Source organism: Cibotium barometz, chromosome 46, assembly GCF_041138505.1.
Source record: "Cibotium barometz isolate CiBa-2024 chromosome 46, ASM4113850v1, whole genome shotgun sequence".
NCBI lineage: Eukaryota > Viridiplantae > Streptophyta > Polypodiopsida > Cyatheales > Cibotiaceae > Cibotium > Cibotium barometz.
Genome location: NC_141091.1, coordinates 27,598,780 through 27,621,434, shown reverse-complemented (window position 1 = coordinate 27,621,434; position 22,655 = coordinate 27,598,780). Strand labels below are relative to the sequence as shown.

Here is a 22,655-nt window from a genome sequence, read left to right as displayed (position 1 = left end):
AGCAAATAGAAAGAATTAATACAGCAAATAAGTAGTTGTTAGGGCAAATGCACCGCTAAAGATAGAAAGAATTAACACTATCAACTAGCCACAACTCGGACAAAAACTTCACGATGTGAAATCTGCATGTCCGCTAATACGGCTGAAATTAATAGTAGGGACTAGATACTCCGACATACCCACTAACGTCATCAGTGCCCAATAGTGGGTGTAGACCTCTGAATCAAGATATGCTCTCTCACACGCACTCCACACACACACACGCACTCCACACACACGAGCATATATTCACACAACGCCCTTCGTACTGAGTTTTTGTCAAACCTCCGGAGATGCAGGGCAAACTCAGCCATAATGAAGCCTAGCACTAAGGGAAGTAGCAAATAGAAAGAATTAGTCCAACAAATAAGTAGTTGATAGGGCAAATGCACTGCTAAAGATAGAAAGAATTAGCACAAAAAGCTTTATCTTTAATTAGCAATTTGATGCCGCTTTTGGAGAAGAGGACTTCTCCGAAAAGTCCAAGCTTCGCATGGTTCGCAAGCACTTGAAGGATGCCACCTTGAATTGGTGGCTAAAGGTGATACAAGAAGGAACTGAGCCCAAGACATGGACCGACTTCGAGGTTATGTTCAACAAGAAGTTTATGCCCGCAACCTTTAAAGCGGATGTGCAAAAAAAGTGGGATGAGGTAAAACAAAAAGTAGGTGAGAATGTGGCAACTTATCTTAACAATTTTTCAGCCATTTCATTGACGTTTACTGTTTATAATCCTATTCTACCACTAATGGAAATGTGTAAGTTAGTGAATGGACTTCAACCTAAGCTTGTGCAAGCAATGTATATGGCTGGTCCAAAATCTTTGGAGGAATTTGCATGATCATTTGATAATGTTGCAAGCGCATGATCCACACACGCAAAGCTTCATGTACGTACAAAATGCCAATGCTTCAAGGAGATTCACAAGGTTCCATTGGTGCCACTCTATATGACCACACCCCTCCAGAGGGTTAGCCTAAGGTGGCCGACATCTTAACTCATCCATAGTTGAGGCAATGGAAAGGGAATAGGTAGTTCGTAGGATCAGTACATGCTTTGATCAACACACCTTCTAGATCAAGACAAAACATGGCTAGGGCCGAAGTCAAACCTTACAAACCAATGGCAACTGTCACCATAATGCCATCACATGACATCCTAAACTAAATTGGTTGCTTGCATTCATTATATCAAATCTCACAAAGTAGTAGATATTCGACATATCCCAAAACCAACCAAGAAGCATCCTAGAACGCCAAGGACTCTCATGCCTTGCAAAATGCAAAAGCATAGCATAGATATGTATCATGTCAATCATTGCATCCATGTGCTTCTAGCACCAATACTACATGTTACCCTATTCTTTGTCAGGGTAACATTCTACCTAAAAACATTTTGCCCCTACCTTCAAATGTAATTCTCTTAGTTAATAATTTTGTTGCCAGATTCAAATTCCTTGAGCAACTTCTTATGGTAAAAGCCTTCTTTCTTCAACAAAGGTTGGTCTTCCATCGAAGTTCATTTTCCTTGCATGGCCATTAACTCAGCCATTTCCTCCCAGTAGCATCACTCTTTAAAATTTTCTTATTCCAAAAGCAAATCATCACACACGACTTCATGATCTCCTTCATGTGTTCCCAACATTTTCATGTGGCTTGGGATGTGAAAAGCCATTACGAATCAAACAAACTACTAATCAAGCATTTACGAGCGTACCGTCTTCCAAAATCAAGGAAGAAAGGCTAGGTTCTAATACCCATAACCACAAAGCACATATCTCAAAGCACTTAATTATTGATAAGTTCAATCACTTACATACCACCAAATTTAACCACATAAACAATCCAAATAATACTAGAATGTGCCAACAAGAATGAGCCAAGACTATCAACTCCACTACGAGTCAAAGGAGGATTGAAATACAAGCTTGTAGGAGATCCACGATCACCTAGTTACCATAACACTAAAATGAAAACAATTAGAGACAAAAATGATGGCTGTTGAGTTAGATTCTCTCAAATCTCACTTCTAGTACCCGTCAACCCTCATATATGGTCTTACAACTTTGTTTACCCCGTGTCTCGGCCTATTTGTTGACCCCACTCCGAAATAAACTCATAAAACAGTCTCAAACTGGTAAGTCTCCAATTTCAAGGGTAGCCATGTCACCATTTGGTCCTCTTTCCTCCTAAACCAACGTCTAGTGGACACTAGACACATCAAAGTGGAGAGATGAGAACGGGGGATTTCCAAGAATAGACACCTGTATAAAGCCAAGATTGGATAAAGGACTGCAAGTATAATATTCAAAAATATTACGCGAGATTTGGACACCGGATGTGTGTTTTGCAAGACTTTTTCTTTTTCCTTTTTTTTTTCAACTGGCCTTTGGCCCAAGATCCTCCCATAGTTACCAAATTTCATCATCCGTAGATAGCCATAGGCGCTTATTTATCCACCCATAGGCGATGCCACCAAGGAAGCACCAAGGGGGGTTTTGAACCCAAGATCTCTTGGTCCTAGGCAAACACCGTCACCAAGCTATCACCTGATTGGCTTATAAGATTATGAATGGTTTATAAGGTTATCTGTTCACACTTATTTAAGTGGGAGGATATTTTATGGGCTTAGAGCTTACACATTGTGACTTGGTTGAACACAATACTAATCAATGCACTTAAACATTTAGTGGACAACATACTCAATACAAGAAGTAATTTGTTGAATTGACAAGAGACGCACAGTGAGCCAGAACGGCCGGCTCCTCCCTCAATTAAAGTATATAGATCTTGTGAGAATCAAGTACATAGTGTCATGAGCATTTCTAACCAAATTTCTATACCAATGCATACGAATACAGTACTGCAATTGTTCCACCAACACATGGTAGCAACAATTTGCAAGAGAGCACGTAGGACAAGAGAACACTACACAAGGTATGTGAACATGGAGTCCGGTTCCTCCCTCCTGCTACTTGCTTCCATATTTAAGCATCAAAGCTTACCAAATTGCAAGTAGAGTTGATGACAACGGAAGTCTTCGCAATGAAAACATTTGGAATGTCGAAATCTTCAATTTATCATGAAGGAGTCTTCAAGAGGATGAAGGGAACCCTAGGAAATCTTCCCCTTGGTTCAACTTGAGAAAGGAGAACTAAAATTAGGATCTTCAACAAAAAGATAAAAAATTACAACAAAAATAAGAGCTGTTTTGTTGAATTTCAGTCATTGGGAGTGTATGGGAGAGTGTACACCACCTAGAAACAATCTTGGAAGGTTGGAAAACACACTAGCAAGCTTGGATATGGAATTGGGAAGGAGAAAGTGTAGAAAATACAACCAAAGAGGCCTCATGAAAGGGACACCTACTTCTAGAAAGAGGGGAGAGAGAGAGAGAGAGAGAGTGAGCTGTCCACTCTAGGTGTGGTAGAGAGGACAAGTGGCTTGTGTTGCAAGCTAGAGCGGACACATGGCTGGTTGCTCCCTTAGTGTTTGGACGATGGACATCGGGTTTTGTCCACCTCGACACATCAGTGTGTGAACATAGGGCAGGTCATAACTTATAAGTGAGTTTTGGTCACCCAAAACTTAATGAAGTGTGTACACACTCACTTATAAATTAGTGCTAATTCCTAAAGCTAGGTTTACGACCAATACTTACCACCTGTCACATGCCACACAACCATGCCAGCAGTCAGTTACATGCCTGGTTCGCGAGCGAGCGTCTCCTTACGTGGAACTACACGTTGGTCAGGCAAGCATGAAAATAACATGCAATTTCAATTACAAGCAAGCACATAAAGATGCTATGCAATGCAACATTGGTATGGACAATCCCTGTTCATGAAACTATACCAAAATAAACGTGCTCCAGGCAAGTACACAAGGTACCAAACCCAATGGAACACCAATCCTCCAGGCATTTATGGGCATGTACACACAAGCACAGCACAAGTCCCAATGGAAAGCCAAGTCCACGGTATCACATGAGTGGCATCAATCCCCGACATATGCAACTGCCATGGACATCAGTCCAATGTACATACATAATAAGAAAACACAAGTGGACCAATTGGGTGGCCAAACGGTGACATCCCCCGACTTCTAAACAATTGTCCACAGCTGAAAACCATCCAAATAGATGTGAAGCAAATACAAGTAATCTCTAAGGAACCCTTCATCTACCCATTTAGCATCAATGGAAAGATAGTTCTTAAACTTCACAAGGTAACATCTGACAATTTTGTCTATAGCAAGCTTGCGTTCCTTGTGATACACCATCTGCTCTCTACTCTCTGGCTACAAAATCTCCTCGAAGTCATTCACTTTTGGCAGATCCTCAATGACCGGTTCACTGGGCTCGGCCCTACATACTTACGAAGGAGACTCACATGAAAAGCATTGTGTATGTGCCAATGACTAGGCAATGCCAACCTCAAAGCCACTTCATTGATCTTCTCAATCACTTGAAAAGGCCCATAGTACTTGGATGCAAGCTTAGGGTATGCACCCTCTTTGCCATGCCTCTTTGCAAGTCTTGCTTTCTCAAATTTCAGCAACACCCAATCATTCTCTTTGACATCAAATTGCCTTCTATGCGTGTCGGCAACCTTTTTATACTCGTCTTGTGACCTGCACCTGAGCAAAAGCAAATTCTAAGTCTCTTACATACTCATCAACTGCAAATATCTCATCCTTTGTGCAAAGGATGGGTGACAACACCACTTTACCATAAACAATCTCAAACGAGGCCGTTCCTAAAGATGCATGCACCGTGTTGTTATATGCAAATTTCGCAAGCGGTAAGTACCTTCTCCCAAGAAGACTTATGATCCGCCACATAACATTTCAAGAGATCCAACACACGGCTGAATTTGCAGCCTCACTTTGCCCATCCGTTTGAAGGTGATAAGCTGATAAGAAGTCCAATTTGGTGCCCATATTATCAAATAAGACCCGCCAAAAGAGGCTTGTAGTCCTGGGATCTCTATCCTCCACAATGGCCTTCAGCATTCCATGATGCTTGAACACTTATGCAAGATATATTTTAACCTTATGGTCAGCTTTGATGGTCTTCCTGACCGACAAGAAGTGAGCATTGAACTTGCTTGCTAAACCTGTTCACAATTGTCCAAATAGCATCATTACCCTGTTGGATCCGTGGCAAGTCCATAATGAAATCCATTGTAATGCTTTCCCATGGCTGCGTGGAAATAGACAATGGCTAAAGCAAACCTAGTGCCTTTTGCCTATCAAATTTCACCTTTTGAAAGGTGATACATACACGTACATATGTCTCTATGTCCTTCCGCATACTTGGCCAAAAGAAATATCGCTCATGTCAGAATATGCAGCGGAGATGATGACCAAATCTGGGAACACAAGAGCAAAAACGCAGGCAGAAAAAACAGCACAAAAAGAGAGAGATGTGGGCGTGTAACTCTGCTCTGATATACACAAGAAGATCCCGAATATGATACAAATGAGGTATGGGGGCTGAGGAGCTATATATACTCCCCTAGAGGGCAGTCGGCCAGCACTGGAAGAGGCCCACGACTGGACAAAACCCACGACTGCTGAAAAACAGCAGTCGGCCAGCATCTGGTGCCCCATGTCTGCACAGAACAAGTCGGCCAGCACTCAGACAGCCCACGACTGCTACAGATGCAGTCGGCCAGCTTCAGAGTGCTCCTGGCATCACCTGGCAGCCCTCCCAAGCCTCAGAAAAATGGAAAAAATAGGGGAAAAATACGGAGAGTGGGGAAAAATGATAAAACACCTCATAAGGGCGGGCACACCCACAACAAAGGCCCTGGTGTATAAATCTAGACAGGAGATGACTTCTAACACCCCCTCTCAGCTCCTGGCTGTGTGACCAACCACTGGGAGCTGGGGTGCCGCCTGAGCAAATCCTGAGAGCGACTTCGTGAAGAGGTCCACCGTGCTGTCCTCCGTCGAACAGAACTCCAGCAAGATGTCATCAGCAACAATCTGTTCACGAACAAAGTGCCTCTGGATGACCATGGGTTCCTCCAGTGGAAGCCCAAACCTGCAATGTAACCTCCTCCTGCTCCGTAAAACTGCTCCTGGGCCATAAGTAGATCCCCTCGTGTCCGAATCTCCTCCCCAAACTGAGTCACTCCAACCGCGGAGTCGGACTCCATCCAACAATCCCCCTCCTGTGTACAAGAGTCCATGATCCTTCGCATGCCGCAGAAACCACAGGAAACGCAATCCTGCCTCACAAAGAGACATCTGCAACCAAGAGCTCAACTGCCTCATCAGGAAGCTCCCGTCCAATCCGGTGTCCATCAACCAGATCCATGAACCATACAGCTTCTGAATCACAGAGACATCACACTGCTCACAAGGATCAACACCTGTTACGGTGCACAAGCAAGTCCTGGAAACCTTCTGAAGACCACGCAAGGCCTTCTGAAACCTGTCAACCACCCCCTCTGAATCCGGAACCACAAAGCCTGGAGAAACCACCTCCTTCTGCAAGTAATCACCTGTCACCTGCCTAGCTTTCCGAAAGGTTCCCGTGGAAAAAACATCCTCAACTACTGGAAGTTCTATGTCCCGGACACTACGAGACATCAGAGCATAAGTGACCTGTTCAGCTTCCTCTGACTCACGAACACAAGAACTACCAACCTCAGTACTGGAAAGTTCCTGCCAACTGCTGCCTTCTACTGGTACGCTATCCACCATCTGGTCCCGGAAAGCCCGCACCTGCAGCGTATCCACACCTGAGTAGCTATTACCACACTGCCACTCATCACAATCTTGAGGACCTGGGAGAGAGAGTGCTGAAAGCCTGTAGACTCCATTCTCCACTCCACCTTCCCAAACCACCTGGCCTGTTGCTTTGTCCCGGAGAGCAACAAAATGCTCATCAAACTCCACCCGTACGCCAGTCTTGCAAACCTGATGCACTGACAACAGATGAAAACCAAGTGCCGGAACATACAACACCTGGGAGGAATGCTTCCCCCCTCTGCCATCGGGAACTATCTCCATCCTGCCCTCACTGTGAACTGGGATAGTGGACGTATCCCCAGTAAGAATATGACCAGAAACCCTGCAGAGATCCTGTAAACCGGAACGGGAAGGAGTCATGTGCCTGGAAGCACCACTATCGAGAATCCACTCCCGAGTATCCGTTGCGGAGAGTCCTCCAATCTCCTCCCTCCCTGAAGAAAATGAAGCATCGGTGTCCATCACCTCCAGGTGCACAAAAGCCGGAGTCTTCATGATTGCTGAGGAGTCTTCACCCTTCTCGGTCTTCCGCTTGGGACACTGCCTCCAGTAGTGGCCTTTCTCGCCACAATCATTACAGGTCCTCTCTGCCTTCAGTTTCTCGCGGTCAGCGTCGGACTTCTTCTCAGAAGACTTCTCCGATGAAGCCTTCCCTTTGCCCGAGTTACGGCCTTTCGACCGTTGGCCAGTAAAGGCCTCCGAACCTCCACCCTGAGGAGGGTTCGTGAATCGTTCCTCCTGGTCCAGGACCATGGGCACAAGCTCCTCCCACGTGATGGTGCTGAGCCTGCCACTGGTAATCAACGACGAGTAAAATGCTGAGTACGAAGAGGGCAAGTGTGACAGCAACGTTATGGCCATGTCCTCTGACGATATCTCCTTCCCAGCCTGAAGAACTTCCTGCTGAAGAGCCTGCAGCTTGTTAATATGCTCCCGCATCGTCGACGACTTTGCAGGGCTCATAACCCGCATCTGTACTTCCAAAGAAATCCTCTTCATGGGTGATACCCTGTTGTACAGAGAAGCCAAATGCTGCCATATACCTCTGGCCAGCGTCATGTGCTTGACATGATTGATTACCTGCGGTGTGCAGTTGAGGAAAATAAACGAACGGACCCTGGCGTTGACGCGATCCCACATCTGCGTCTGGGCCTCCCGGTCCTTTCGGGTTGACGGTAACTCCCCTTCCTCTACTTCCGGCCGTGGAACACCAACAACGACGAAATCGGCGAGATCGTAGGACTCCAGAACGGATTCCATCATCACCTTCCATATGCCGTAGTTACTCCCGTCCAACTGACGGTCCACCGGAAACGTGGGGAGTGTCGGGATCTTCACATGTCTCTCGGCCATCTCATACAGATCTGCCATAGCGGGGATGTACTCTGAAAAGGGTGGGTGGGTGGGAACAAAGAAGAACTGATACCTGCAAGTGGCTGTCCAGCAAATCAGCCCGCCTTCCTCTTGCTTCTCCTCTTCCCGAACAGTCCAAAACAGTCCACCAATCAGCCACAAAACAGCCCCCTCTTGCTCACACAAATCCCAAGACCTATCTAGAGCCTAGGCTCTGATACCATGTCAGAATATGCAGCGGAGATGATGACCAAATCTGGGAACACGAGCAAAAACGCAGGCAGAAAAAACAGCACAAAAAGAGAGAGATGTGGGCGTGTAACTCTGCTCTGATATACACAAGAAGATCCCGAATATGATACAAATGAGGTATGGGGGCTGAGGAGCTATATATACTCCCCTAGAGGGCAGTCGGCCAGCACTGGAAGAGGCCCACGACTGGACAAAACCCACGACTGCTGAAAAACAGCAGTCGGCCAGCATCTGGTGCCCCATGTCTGCACAGAACAAGTCGGCCAGCACTCAGACAGCCCACGACTGCTACAGATGCAGTCGGCCAGCTTCAGAGTGCTCCTGGCATCACCTGGCAGCCCTCCCAAGCCTCAGAAAAATGGAAAAAATAGGGGAAAAATACGGAGAGTGGGGAAAAATGATAAAACACCTCATAAGGGCGGGCACACCCACAACAAAGGCCCTGGTGTATAAATCTAGACAGGAGATGACTTCTAACAGCTCAATCATCTGCGTAGTAGGCATTATGCCTCTATGACCAGCATATGGAGGAGCATGGCACTCATCCAAAACCTTTTGCCTCATGTCAGACACCACACAAAGGCAATTATCTTTCATGAGAGAACCCTCTTTGATCACATATAAGGCATGCGCATGACCAGTCATCAAATCAGCTCAAATAGTGCCAAAAATGATATAAATCACGCATAGTAGACAAGTCCCCATGAGAGACAAACAAGATAGCTGCAACATACGGCTTTCATGACAATGCATCTACCACCACATTCTTCTTTCCTGGGGTGTGCAAGATCTGAAAATGAAACATAGACAGAAAATCGGCCATCGCCATATGCTTCTCTAACAATTTAGTTTGGGTAAAAAAATACCTCAAACTCTGGTGATCTTATTTCACAGTGAAATCAGTCCCAAGAAGGTAATGTTTCCATATGGTAAGTGCATGAATTACAACCAGGAGCTCTTTCTCATAAAGAGAGCTTTGAAATCTAAGGCTCTCATAAGCCACTACATGTCCCTCTTGATTTAGGACAACTCCTATGCAATTTCCAGATGCATCACATTTCACACTGAATGGCTTTTGCAAGTCCGGAATGATCAACACTAGACCATGAGTAGTTGCATCTTTCAATTTAAGGAATTGATTTCTCTCTACATCAGTCCATTTGAATGTAGTCTTCTTCTTTGTCAAGTCATGCAAAAGAGAAGCAATCCATGCAAAGTGCCGAATGAACCTGCAGTAGTAAGAACATAATCCAAGAAAACTATGGATCTCATGCACTGATCTCAATTCGGGCTAATTCCGAATCGCATCAATCTTTGTAGAATCCATCCGCAGTCCATCTTTAGACACAATATGCCCAAGATAATGTATCTCTAACAAGAAAAACTCACTCTTCTTTGCATTTATGAAGAGTTTATACTTGCGGAGTTCTTCAAAAACAATAGCCAAATGAGCTCTATGCTCTTCTTCGGTCTTCGAGAGGACTAGGATGTCATCAAAGAAGACACCTGTAAATTTCTTATACCCGCAGAATATACGATCCATCATTCTATTGAATGTAGCCGCGGCATTCGTAAGACCAATAGGCATAACAAGATACTCATAAAGCCCAAATGTTGTCCTGAAAGCAGTTTTATGCACATCCTCAAGGACCATGCACTTGATTATACCCACTCTTGAGATCAATTTGGCTAAAGCATGCCGATCCATCCAACTCGTCAAGGATGTCATCCATGCGTGGAATTGGAAACCGATTCTTAATAGTGAGCATATCCAAAGCTCTATAATCCACACACATACGAAAAGATCCATCCTTCTTTTAAACCAAGAGGACAGGTGAATATGGAGAAGAGCTTGGCTGAACCAAATCCTTCTCAAGAAGCTCATTTACCAACTTCATGATCTCCTCTTTTTGGGATGCACTAACACGATAGGCTCACCTATTAGATGGTGAGCTATCCGGCACAAGATCAATACGATGATCTTCGGGTCATACGGGTGGCAACTCATTCGGTAGCTCATCAGCAAAACAATCATTGTACTCTTGTAAGAATTTCAACCTATCATTACTAAGAGTGTTTACATGCACATGATCTCGTACAAAAATCAAGTACGTAAAAACTCTTTTTCATTACTTTCTTAATTTGTACATGAGATATAAGAAATATGGTTCACGAGCATCATAATCACATGCTCTCGGCCTTTATGCATGAAGTTGATCTTGTTGGTCTAAGAAGCCTGGCATGGATCAATGGTGTATGCCAAGGCTTTCCAAGTAATACAAAGACACCACAAGAAAGTTCTCATGATCCACATAGCTTTGAATGTGTATGCGCAACTTAACAATAATAGGCATAACTTGCACTTCTCTACCAACAAAGGCAACCCCTGCTTACCCATGTCCTCCACTTCAATACCCGAAGCAACTGCCACCTGTGTAGATATGAAGTTCTCAATTGCACAATCAGCAATATGCTCAGTTTGAGGAACCATATGCACATTGGGCTTTGATGCATTCACGTTATCACACTTCTTGTTCGAACATCCATTTACAATATGTTCAGATTGAAGATCCATGTCCTCCACTTCAATACCCAAAGCAGCTACCATCTGTGTAGATATGAAGTTCTCAATTGCACAATCATCAAACATAAACAAATCGAACTGATCCTTAAGCTGTCCCCAAGCTTTGCATACAACCCTGTCTTTGCTATCATGTGAAGTATTGCACTGCACATCCATAACCATATGCACATTGGGCTGTGATGCATTCGCGTTATCACGCTTCTTCTTGTTTAGGCATGCATTTATAATATGCTCAGTATTACCACAAGTAAAGCATTTTTTCTCGCTCGTATATTGCTTTTTTTGCTCTAGAGTGAGACCATAGTCTCTCATTTTGAAGAGACACTTCTTTGTAGACTTATTTTCAACCTTTGGACCATTTTTGTCTTGATTTTGTTCTTTTTTAGGTGGTTTGCAAACTTTCGACAACCCTGTCTTTACTTTTGAAATGAGGGTTTAGCCTTATTGGATCAACTCAACTTGAGTTTCAATTGCTCGGTGACAGTGGCAACCACAATTAGTTGGTGTAAGGTGTGACCAAGATACATTTGTAGTTCCACGTTGTACACAGGTTGCAATCCCGATTGAAACCTTCTCTTCCTTTCTGCCTCCGTAACATGCATAAATGGAGACACCTCCAAAAGCACTTTCGAAAACTTTTGCACATATGCATTCACTATTTTCCTCTCATTCTGCTTCACCCAATCCCACTTCATCCAAAAGCACTTTCCAAAACTTTTGCACATATGCATTCATTATTCCCCTTGTCTGAGTAACTTCAAATCATTTAGCCTAACATAAGGGCAACTCCAAACACAATGTATAGAGCCTTCATACTCTTGTGGCGACTCCAAGGTGGCCGTACAGCACTACGGAAACCACACCGCAATCAAGTACCTCCAAAACAACCTCCTCAATCTCTAGGAAGGCAAAAATGATGAAGCTCCATGCTCAATTTTTCCTATGCGATAAGAAACAAAAGGGTAATTTATCCAAAACGATCTAATCTTCCCGTGCAAAAGTCTAATCATGCTATCTTCTCACCTTATTAACACCCATGCACGAGGGGATGCCAGTCAAAAGTACCCAAATCTTATGCCATATCTTTCTTTTAAAAGGGGACACCTAATCCATTAGTTGTTAAATGAAGGATGCCTAGAGAAAAAATAGTCTGCCAACTTTATAAATTGCCCACCCCATTATTGTGGAGTGAACACAACAATTGAGAGAAATTAGGAAACAAAAACAAAAACGGAAACGAAAATGGAAACAAAAATTTCTAGGAGGGCAGAAAGGGAAACAAAAATGCAACATCAACAAAGAGGGCTAAGGGAGGAGAGAGGCTGAAATTTCAAGGTTGTTTCCACATACGTCTGATTACATTATGACATGAATTTTTAGGTTTAAGAGAATAGAAGGGGAATAAAAAGGATATCAATTCATATAATGGAATTTTTCTAATACACTCATGTTGATCTATCTAGGTAAAAAGAAACTTTGGAACGCCGAGCGTAGTGGGAAACAGCAACCTGAAACACTTCCCTATAGGCTGAAGCATTTCAGCCAACCGTTTTAGGGTTACCGAAATGTATTGTGACAGAAATTCATTTCATCCCCCTACCTATCCCTAAATGCATTTCGGCCCTCTAGATTAGCTATTTCTGCTCGTTTCTCGTAATTGTGGTGCATACATACGACCACACCTTAGCCCATAAAAACCACTTATACCACCTACAAAACCCATGAAAAACAGCTATTAAACCTTAGGCCTCAAACAAGTTCAAGTATACATGCTTGCATGGGTACCTAGCATCCCCAAACGTTAGGACCCAAGCAACGTGGATCTGCCTTGCTATAGTAGGTCCTCTCGTGTATGGTTGACTTGCTTTAGCACACACTATAACTCTTTAGTTACCTTGCCATGTAGGATGGACCAAATCACTTCCTTTGTGGCAGGCTTGCTATAGTAGGTGCCTCACTTCTATTACCTACCTTGCTATAGTATTAAGTGCCATAATCACGGCCTCTATAGCTACCTTGCTATAGTAGATACTTCAAATAGTTCAAAACTCTGATTCTCTCAGCTTCCGCGTACTGCATACTAGTTGCAAGTACTCTCTACAAACCTTTATTGCTGAGAAAGTTAATTCTCTTCCAACTATAGTTGCCTTGCTTTAGAAGGCATGTACATTTCTTCTATAGCTGCCTTGTTGTCGTAGCTGTGGTGATTGCGGTCTCTATAGCTGCCTTGCTATAGTAGACCCAATCAGATCTACATAATTTGTACTTTGGTGTATTCACTTCAAGTGGACCCATATCATCAAGACCTGGAAACACGGAGTCTTCAGGTATTCACTCTCCTAGGCTGCATTTGAAAAAAATATAACTACTAAAACCATCTATAAACAATCAAAATGCAGGAACTGCTATGAGCATGCAGATGATGAGAAACTCATAGAAGACACAAACGACACCTGCATAAATACACAAAACAACCGTTTCAAAGACGAGCAACATAGCTCTCAATCCATAACAGTGGCAAAGGAGAACAAAATAACACAGGCTTAGAAGAACAAGCTTCCTTTTGATTATCTTGAAACTAGCAAATCAGCAATTGCAGGTATTCAAAACATCTCTTTCCAAATAAATTGCAAGCAATAATGTTCTTCAAAACTCAGAAGTGAGCAGCATCTAAGTTGTGAAAATGCACCGCAAATGAGTTTGAGAGCAAGAATTACAGAAATGAACTCAGCACGCTCTTTGAACATTTCGTATTGAAGAAAGGAAAAGCTACAAGACCCCACTCCGATGAAATAAGTCAGTGACAACCCCCCCAAAAAGGAAACACTATTTTCAGTTTCACAAACATGAACTGCAAGTTACAGCATTAGAGTGTAAAAATTGGCAGAAGCATGGGCAAATTTAGTGATTTTTCTCTTACCAGAATGAAAAACACACCAATTTGCATGCAACAAGAAAGTTGGCTTTTATGGATGAAGAAATCGTACCTTGGGGTCGCCCTCATTTATAGGATGATTCTCATAAGGGCAGCAGCGGGTGGTCCCGACTATGTAAAGAACACATGATCTACAGAATAGGTGGCCACAATGTGTCTGCTGGACTTCGGCGGGATGGACTAGCTGTCTGCAAAGAGGGCAATAGTACTCGCCTGGAACAACCTCCGGCTGGAGGATGCACTCCGGATCGAACCCCATCCACAACCCTAAAATAACAGCAAGAAAAGCCATGGGTAAGCTAGTTATCTTCAGACTGCCTTCAAAGCAGATGCAAGGTCTCACCTGAATACCTGATGGACAACGAAGGCTTAAGCTCTACTCGGTACTGAAGCTCCGGGATACTGGCGTATCATCTCCATAAAAACCGAAGTCACCGGGGCTCAAGTGGACTCTGTGTAACCGTGCAAAATGCAGCATGAGAACAAAGGTCGTAAACTTGCGGAAAAGCCTAGGGTTGGATTTCAGAAAAACCCTCGGACCCTGGGATTGCAGAAAAGCGTCGTGTTGCAAGAAAAACCCTAGGTCCTAGGGTTGCATGAGCCCATGAAAAACCCTAGGTTCGTAGAAAGCCGGGCTAGGGCCGCAGAAAGTCCAAGAAAACCCCAAGCGTAACTCCAGAGGAGAAATCGACATAAATGAATAAAAATGTTCACGAAGAACACTTACACAGCTGACGAAGAAGACTACCGAACGCCGAGCAGCAGGAAGCAGCGCAGAAGATGAACCAATTAGGACAAAAAAGACACTGGGCAACCCTCCCTGCGGCCAGTCTTCCCGGAGAGCTTCTGCCTTTAGGTTTTCTTCTTGATTTCTTACCTCTCAACTATAAATCAAGGCAAAGAAGATAATATCGATATTCATATATGTAATACATACGTATATATGTATATGTATGTATATGTATGTATTTATAAATATACATGTGTGTATATTCATACATGCATATATATATATATATAAATATACATATACTTATGCATATATATGTATGTATATATATATTTATATGTGTATGCACATAAATATATTATATAATATATATGTGTGTTTTCAGTCTTCTACATTAGCAATCAGAAAAATTCAAGAACTTTATCCAACTTGATCAGTAAAAATGTTTAAACATGATTATATAACAACAGATTTGTATACAATAATCATGTTACAAGTAAGTGGAGCCAGACTCCATTATTTGAAAACATTTGGGGTAGAGCATAAACCGAAAGATATTCTGATCCTGTTACCTACATCCATCCAAACAGACAAACCAATCATTACCCCATGTGTGTGTATTACAGGTAGGTGTCTTACAACCTATCATGTGTTATATATGTCACTCAAAATAGCTTCAGTTTTATGCTACAATAGGGTCAGTTACCCTGTCACACATAAGTATTTATTTTTCTATATATAGGCAAGGTTTGCATACATAGTCCTAGCCCAAGGTACATAGATTAAGAGCTATATCCTTTTGTTCATAGGCCATGAATGTGCATATAGTGATAGCTTAAGAGAATAATCCCAAATGGGTATTCACTCTCTCTCTCTTTTTATATTCATAGACTGAAAACGAAAAGTAAGTCGGCTGTATCCAAAAATTCACGATATTTCTACAGAGCCTTGTGTACTGGACCTACATATAGGTTTAAAACATTATAATTCATATTTTTTACTTTAGACAGCCGAGAGCTATCCTCTGTATATGTCCCCACCAACCAGATAAATAGAGGCATGATTAACAGTATGCATTCATGGTATTAAGCCAATGCATGTCTAGGTATAGTAGCTCAAGATTATATACCATCAACATGTTAGAAAATGTAAACATGATGTTTAATAGAGGCCCCATTTAATATGCAAAGATTAATGATTGATCGTAACCCTACCTAATAATCTTAGTATCGTAATCATATGGTATCAACAGAAACTAGAACATGTATATTTGTTCAAACCTTCCCAAATATACACACCGTATATCTTAGCAAGACTTTAGAGAAAGACTGAAAAAACTTAATACAATAAAATAATCCATATGATTGAAATGTCCTACAAGAGTTCAGAGAAAGACCGAAAAGCTTAATGTTAGCATGCATTTTTTACAGCGTAATTAACCAAATAAGGACTGTTTTGATCCATCATTGGTAGTGAATCACCACCATGAATAGTCAGCCATGTACGGCCAAGATTTAAGAAGTCAAGAAGCTATTTATGCTTAAATCTAATTATAAGCCCATGACCAAGAAAACTAGGCCTCGTATATCAGTCCCAGAGGGAAACCTGAGAGATTATGCCCAGCAATAATGTGTGCATAGAAGAATAAGGCATCCATAGATTTAAAGGATATGCCATGTTAATGGATTAAGCGCAGTGTTAATCACATAAAAAAACACTCACATCGTAACATAAAGGCCTGTATAATCAGCATTCAGAAATTACGCAACTTAAGTCCTATATAGGATCCCCTAAAAAAACCATTATCCAATACTTTCACAAGCGCTTTGAAGCATAAGCACAAAATGGGTCTCAACAGTGTCATTAACCATAATCTTGTACAGAGTCAAGAATTTCGCATGCAAAAAGTGTCATAATAGCAAAAGTGGTATTCAAAACATTATCCCAATAGTAATATAATGAAAGCTTCAATATACAATACCTGAGAGGAAGAACTCCCAGCTAATGCCAAAATAACAGACATGGCGAAGAACACCGATATACGGGCTAAGTGACTGTATAAACACTCACCTTGCATTGTTTTAATAGGTGAAGCCAAGTTGTATCTGCTAGCCGTCTCCATCAAAGCACCATACCAGCACCGAATCGATGCACATAGTATTCACCCACAATCGACCATAGTCGGGTACACTCAGAATGAAGACCTTGTTAGGCATGCAGAGTTCGCATGCAAGAGTTTTAATGTTTAGCTTCTTTTTAAGAAATTTGTGTGAATGTGAATAGCCCCCTTAGTGAAGGTGTTTGCGTAAATGTGAATAGCCCCCTTAGTGAAGGTGTTTGCGTCAAGCTACTCATCATCTCACGAAGCCTTCAAACCATTAGTAAAGGTTTTCTTAAAAAATGTGAGATGTGTGTGATTGTGTGTGTGTGTGTGTGTGTGTGTGAGAGAGAGAGAGAGAGAGAAAGTTTCCACTTCAAGAGACCATAGTGAAGTGAGCTCAATAATAGATGAGATGTGTGTGTGTGTGTGTGTGTGTGTGTGTGTGTACACACACATGTACTTCTATATTTTTACATGTAAAAATATAAAAGTATACATACATGCACTTCAACACATGCATACACAATACACACACACACACGCACACACGCACGCATACTTATATAGAGAAGTATACACATATATACTTCTATACACACATATATAGTACACACACACACACACATATAGAAGTATACACGCATATACTTCTATGCATGCATACATGGTACATATATGTGTGTGTGTGTGTACCATGTATGCATGCATAGAAGTATATGCTCAATAATATATGAGATGTGTGTGTGTGTGTGTGTGTACACACACATGTACTTCTATATTTTTACATGTAAAAATATAAAAGTATACATACATAAACTTTAATACATGCATACACAATACACACACACACACATGCATACTTATATAGAGAAGTATACACATATATACTTCTATACACACATACATAGTACACACACACACATATAGAAGTATACACGCATATACTTCTATGCATGCATTCTGTTGGATAGGTGTCGTCTCCAGATGGTGTCACGCTAGTGGCACACTCTTTAGCCTCTAGGCATTTTTGGGATTTATAGCATTCATTTCGATTTTTTCCTATTTACACACATTTTTGGGTGGAGGAACTTTCCTATATATATGAGGCATTGTAGTTCATTTCTAATCAAGTTGGCTAGTGGTTCATTGATGAGTTCTTAAGTACATTGTCTCTTCTCTCATCTCTTCTTTCTCACATGGTATCAAAGCAAGGTGATGGCGCACATAGAGCCTCCTTATCCTTCTTCCTCTCTACCTCTAGTCCTCTTCGACAACCCCGCTTTCAAGTGTGTTTTTTCATGCTTTGATTTTCTGCTAAACGAATACGTTTTTGAGGATTGTGCCCGCTTGTTGACCTACTGGAATCATCGTGGTCTACAACTTTGCAGAAGAAAATTTTCGCAAATTCCTCACCGTTTTTGAGTTATTCTTTGCAGATTGCCTGCATGCAGAATTTCTGCTTGTGTTTTTTGCAGAATCCCTTACTCATCATCCTTACACTGATTCAATGATGCAAGAGGCTTCAAACCAGCCCCTTACCATCCTTTACAAGTGTGTTTTTAAAGCACTTCAATCCGAGTCCTACAACTCTACTTGCGGCGGTGAAAACATTGCCAACTAGTTTTCCCTACATGCAGTAGCGTTTTTTTGGAGGCTTCTTGTGTAGAGATTTCTTGGCTGCGTTTTCATCATCAACTTCAGCCCTCTTCATGGTGTTTTGAGGTACATATTCATCCTCTTTTCTACACCTTTCTACCGGCTGAAAATTCCACTTTGCTACACACTTTGTGTTTGCGTTTTTGTAGACAATCAACTCCTCCATACTCCTTCTCAGCCCTCTTTTGGTGGTTTCTACGGAGTCTATTAGTTCATATATCGGCTGCGTTTTGTGGCTGCGTTTTTGCACTATCTTTGTGCATATTTTGGAGATACTTCCTTGGTGGACAGTCCATCTATTGGCTGTGTTTTTGGAGGTACGACACTTCTTCCCTTGTGTTTTCCCACCCTCCTCTCCCTATGGGATCTCGGAAGTCCTCTACTCCAAAAGACAAAGGCAAACTTGAAGATACTATGGATCCTACATCTCCTACGACGGTTGGACCGGCAATTACTACAACGGAAGTTGGTGCAATTCCTTCTTCGGTAGGTGCTTCTACTCTCTCTTTTCCATCGTATCCATTACCTTCAACGGATCCTTTCACTGTTTCTTCTTTGTCCTTTATGCCTTCCTATCCACATACTTCTATGCCCTCTATGGTATATCCCCCTACATCATCCATGCCTTTTATGGCAACTTCATCTACTATGATCCCTTCTTCTACTACTTCCACTACTTCTCCCCACTCAATCATATCAGCCCTTTAACCCATTCACTCAATCTTTGAGCCTTCCAAGTCTTTCCGATTCACAAAAGCTTACCCCAAACAACTACCACACTTGGTCCTTGTTTATGCAACTTCTTTTGGAGTGTGGTCTATAATCACTTCTCCTCATATGGTGCCTTCTCAATATTAAACCTATATGGATGCACGGGCCAAAGCTTTACTTGTGCATGGCATGTCTACATCGGTTGTATCTCAATTTCTCTCTACAAGGAGTACGGCTCAACAATTATGGCACGCTATACAAATGCAATATGGAAGACTTTCAACGGTTAAGATGGCTAAGTTGGAAGAAGATTTGGATAACCTTTCTATCTCCGAATCCGACAACATAGTGGAGAAGCTTGGAGAATTCAATCGAATCAAGCGGCAACTTGAAGAGTTTAGTACATTAGTAAGCAATCCGGTCCACAAGCTACTTGGTAAATTGCCTTCTTCTTTTGAATCATTCAAAGATAACATCTTTCTTCGAGTTCCTTTCCCTTCCTTTGAAGAGACTATGGGTCTTCTTCATGATAAGTGCCTTACTCGCGTAAGCAAAACAAAAAGGTCTCGGCTTTTGTAAGCCAAGGCAAGGGCAAAGGCAAAGGCAAGGGGAATGATCAATGCAAAGGCTCTAATTCCAATGCTAAAGATTCTTCAACCAAAGGCGACAAGGACAAATCAAAGGATTCTTCTCCAAGGAGTGCATTTTGTGTGGTTGTAGTGGCCATACGGAGGATCGTTGTTTTGCTAAGAAGGCGGCATCCAAGAAGGTAAAAGATGAACTTGAATCCAAATCTTAGGATTCTTCTACATCAACATCTTCTCATGACAAAAACAAAGACAAGACGGAAGACGGTAACGCCAAGATTGCATATGTTGCTATGTCTTCTACTTCTTCATGTGACACATCACTTGTGGTAATCAAAGATCTTGATACGCATACTGCGGATGAGTGGATTGCCGACAGTGGTGCTACCTCTCACATGACGAATAGTTCTTTCTTATTGGAAAACTATAAGTCTATCTCTTCATCAGTACACATTGGTGATGCTTCGTCTCTCGTGATTGGTATTGGTGATGTTTCTTTTGGAGATGCTATCTTACATGATGTTTTGCATGTGCCTAAAATGTCTGCCAAATTATTTTCTATCTCTAAGGCTACTTCTAAAGGTCTTGGGGTTTACTTTGATGATGAAGTGATTGAAATCATTGATAGACAGTCACTTTCTTGTGTGGCACATGGTTATCAAAATGCTGGGCTTTATCATATAAGCTCTTTTACAACAAAGTTGCCACCACACGAGTCTCATCTTCATCAATTATTTGCTTCTCCTAAAGCACTTGTTTCTAATGAAGATAGTGATCTATGGCATTTCCGCTTTGGCCATGTTCCTCTTGCTACTTTGCAACATCTTGTCTAACATGACATGGTTATAGGTCTACCAAAGCTTCAAAAGCCTCGCCATCATATTTGTTCTTCTTGTGCTCAAGGAAAGCAACATCGGGCTTCTTTTCCAGAGGAGGCTACTCATAGGGCCACACGCATACTTGAGCTTATTCATGCTGATCTTGCAGGACCTATGGAAGTACAATCGCTTGGTGGATCCAAGTATTATATGCTTCTTGTGGATGACTTCTCTCGCAAATCATGGGTTTATTTCTTACCTAAGAAGTCTGATGCTCTTTCTCATTTTAAGGTTTGGCTTGCCAAGCAAGTCAAAAGGTATCTTTTCTCAGGACTGACAATGGAGGTGAGTTTATAGCATTTGAGGATTTTCTAGCTTCAAAAGGCATACAACGACAAACCACCATACCCTACACTCCTCAGCAGAATGGTGTGGTTGAAAGAAAGAATAGAACGGTGAAGGAAATGGCCCGCTCCCTCTTACATCATGCGAAGCTACCTTGCTCCTTTTGGGGTGAGGCTATAGCTACTTCAGTTTATCTTCTCAATCTCTCTCTTACGAAAGTAGTGGACGGCATGACTCTAGAGGAGGCTTTCATAGGCCACAAGCCTACTGTTTCTCATTTTCATGTCTGGTTGTGTTGCTCATGTGCATGTGCCTTCTTCTAAGAGGAGGACTCTTGATGCTAAGTCCAAACCTTTGATATTCACAGGATATGCTTCTCACTCCAAAGGGTTCCGTTTTTGGGATCCTTCTCGTGAGGATATTGTTCTTTCACGTGATGCCAAATTTGACGAGCATGTTTTTGGTCTTGATGAGTTACCACCTTCTACATCTCTCTCAGATCCATTTCCATCTCTTGAGCTTAGGCCTCTCTCATTCCCTACAGTCTCATCCTCATCTACACCATCAGTTCCTTCTTCATCCCCTTCATCCATTTCGATTGCGACACCTACTACTTCATTGGATTTTACACGGACTTCTGGTCCTCTAGAATGGGTTCGCTCTCTACTTCAGGATTCAGGTATATTACTTTTAGATGCTCAACAATCTACTACACGTGTCTTAGGTACACGCCCTTCAGTAAATATTGCCTTGATGTCTCATATTGGTGATGTGTTTGAGCCTGAAATGGTTAAGGAAGCTCTTTCCTTACCACATTGGTGTGAAGCAATGCAAACAGAGATTTCTTCTATTGAATCTAATAACACATGGCAGTTAGTTCCACGACCTTCACATAAAAAGGTCATTGGTGTTAAGTGGATTTTCAAAGTCAAGTTTCATTCTGATGGTACTCTTGATAAGTACAAGGCACGCTTTGTTGCTAAAGGTTATGCTCAAAAAGAAGGTGAAGACTTTGATGAAACTTTTGCTCCTACTGCCAGATATTCTACTATTCGTGTTGTTTTTGCTCTTGCTTCTCACTATGCCTGGCCTATATATATATGTTAAATCTGCCTTCTTGAATGGAGATTTAGAGGAGGAAGTTTATGTGGAACAACTTGAAGGTTTTATTGCACAAGGTCATGAACATGATGTGTATTTATTACAGAAAGCTCTTTATGGTCTTAAGAAAGCTCCTCGAACTTGGTATCAGAAGATTGACAGTTTTCTCCTTTCTCTACATTTTGAGAGGACTCATGCAGATCCTAATCTTTATGTGCTTATTGTGGATGATGATATATGCATTCTTGTGCTTTATGTGGATGATTTGACACTCACTGGCTCTAATTTGGATCTACTCAAATGGGTTTAAACTCAACTCACAACATCATTTGCCATGACTGATCTTGGACTACTCCACTATTTTCTTGGTTTAGAATTGTGGCAATTTGCTTCTGGCATCTTTCTTTGTCAAAAGAAGTATAGTTTAAGGTTGCTTGAGAAATATGGCATGCATGATTGTGCATCACTCACTTGTCCCATGGATCGTAATTCCAAATTATCTAAAGATAATGATTCTCCTGAGGTTGATTCTACAGAGTATCGCCAACTTATTGGTTCTCTACTTTATTTGGTTAATACTCGGCCAGATCTCTCCTATTCTATGAGTATTCTCAGCCAATTCTCTTCACAACCTCGTCGATCTCATTGGCATGCAGCTTTGAGGGTTCTTCGATGTCTTCAT

At 42.0% G+C, this 22,655-nt stretch overlaps 1 protein-coding gene across 6 annotated transcripts in view; it reads right to left on the bottom strand.

Moving 5' to 3' along the window:
• The window catches only part of LOC147612084 (uncharacterized), a 53,695-nt gene extending 38,872 nt beyond the window's left edge, over positions 1-14,823 (bottom strand). For 4 of the 6 annotated variants that reach the window (XR_015263649.1, XR_015263650.1, XR_015263651.1 and 1 more), the window contains exons 1-3: positions 14,652-14,823; positions 14,268-14,376; positions 13,977-14,191 (exon numbers count right to left, since the gene is read on the bottom strand). Coding sequence is in view for 3 of the 6 variants with exons in the window: in XM_086783960.1 (XP_086640086.1) it covers positions 13,977-14,183 (207 nt within the window). In the remaining 3 variants the exon portion in view is untranslated. The remainder of the gene's footprint in view (positions 1-13,976; positions 14,192-14,267; positions 14,377-14,651) is intronic. The other 2 variants (XM_086783958.1, XM_086783959.1) reach the window with 2 other exon arrangements.
• Positions 14,824-22,655: the final 7,832 nt, after the last annotated feature.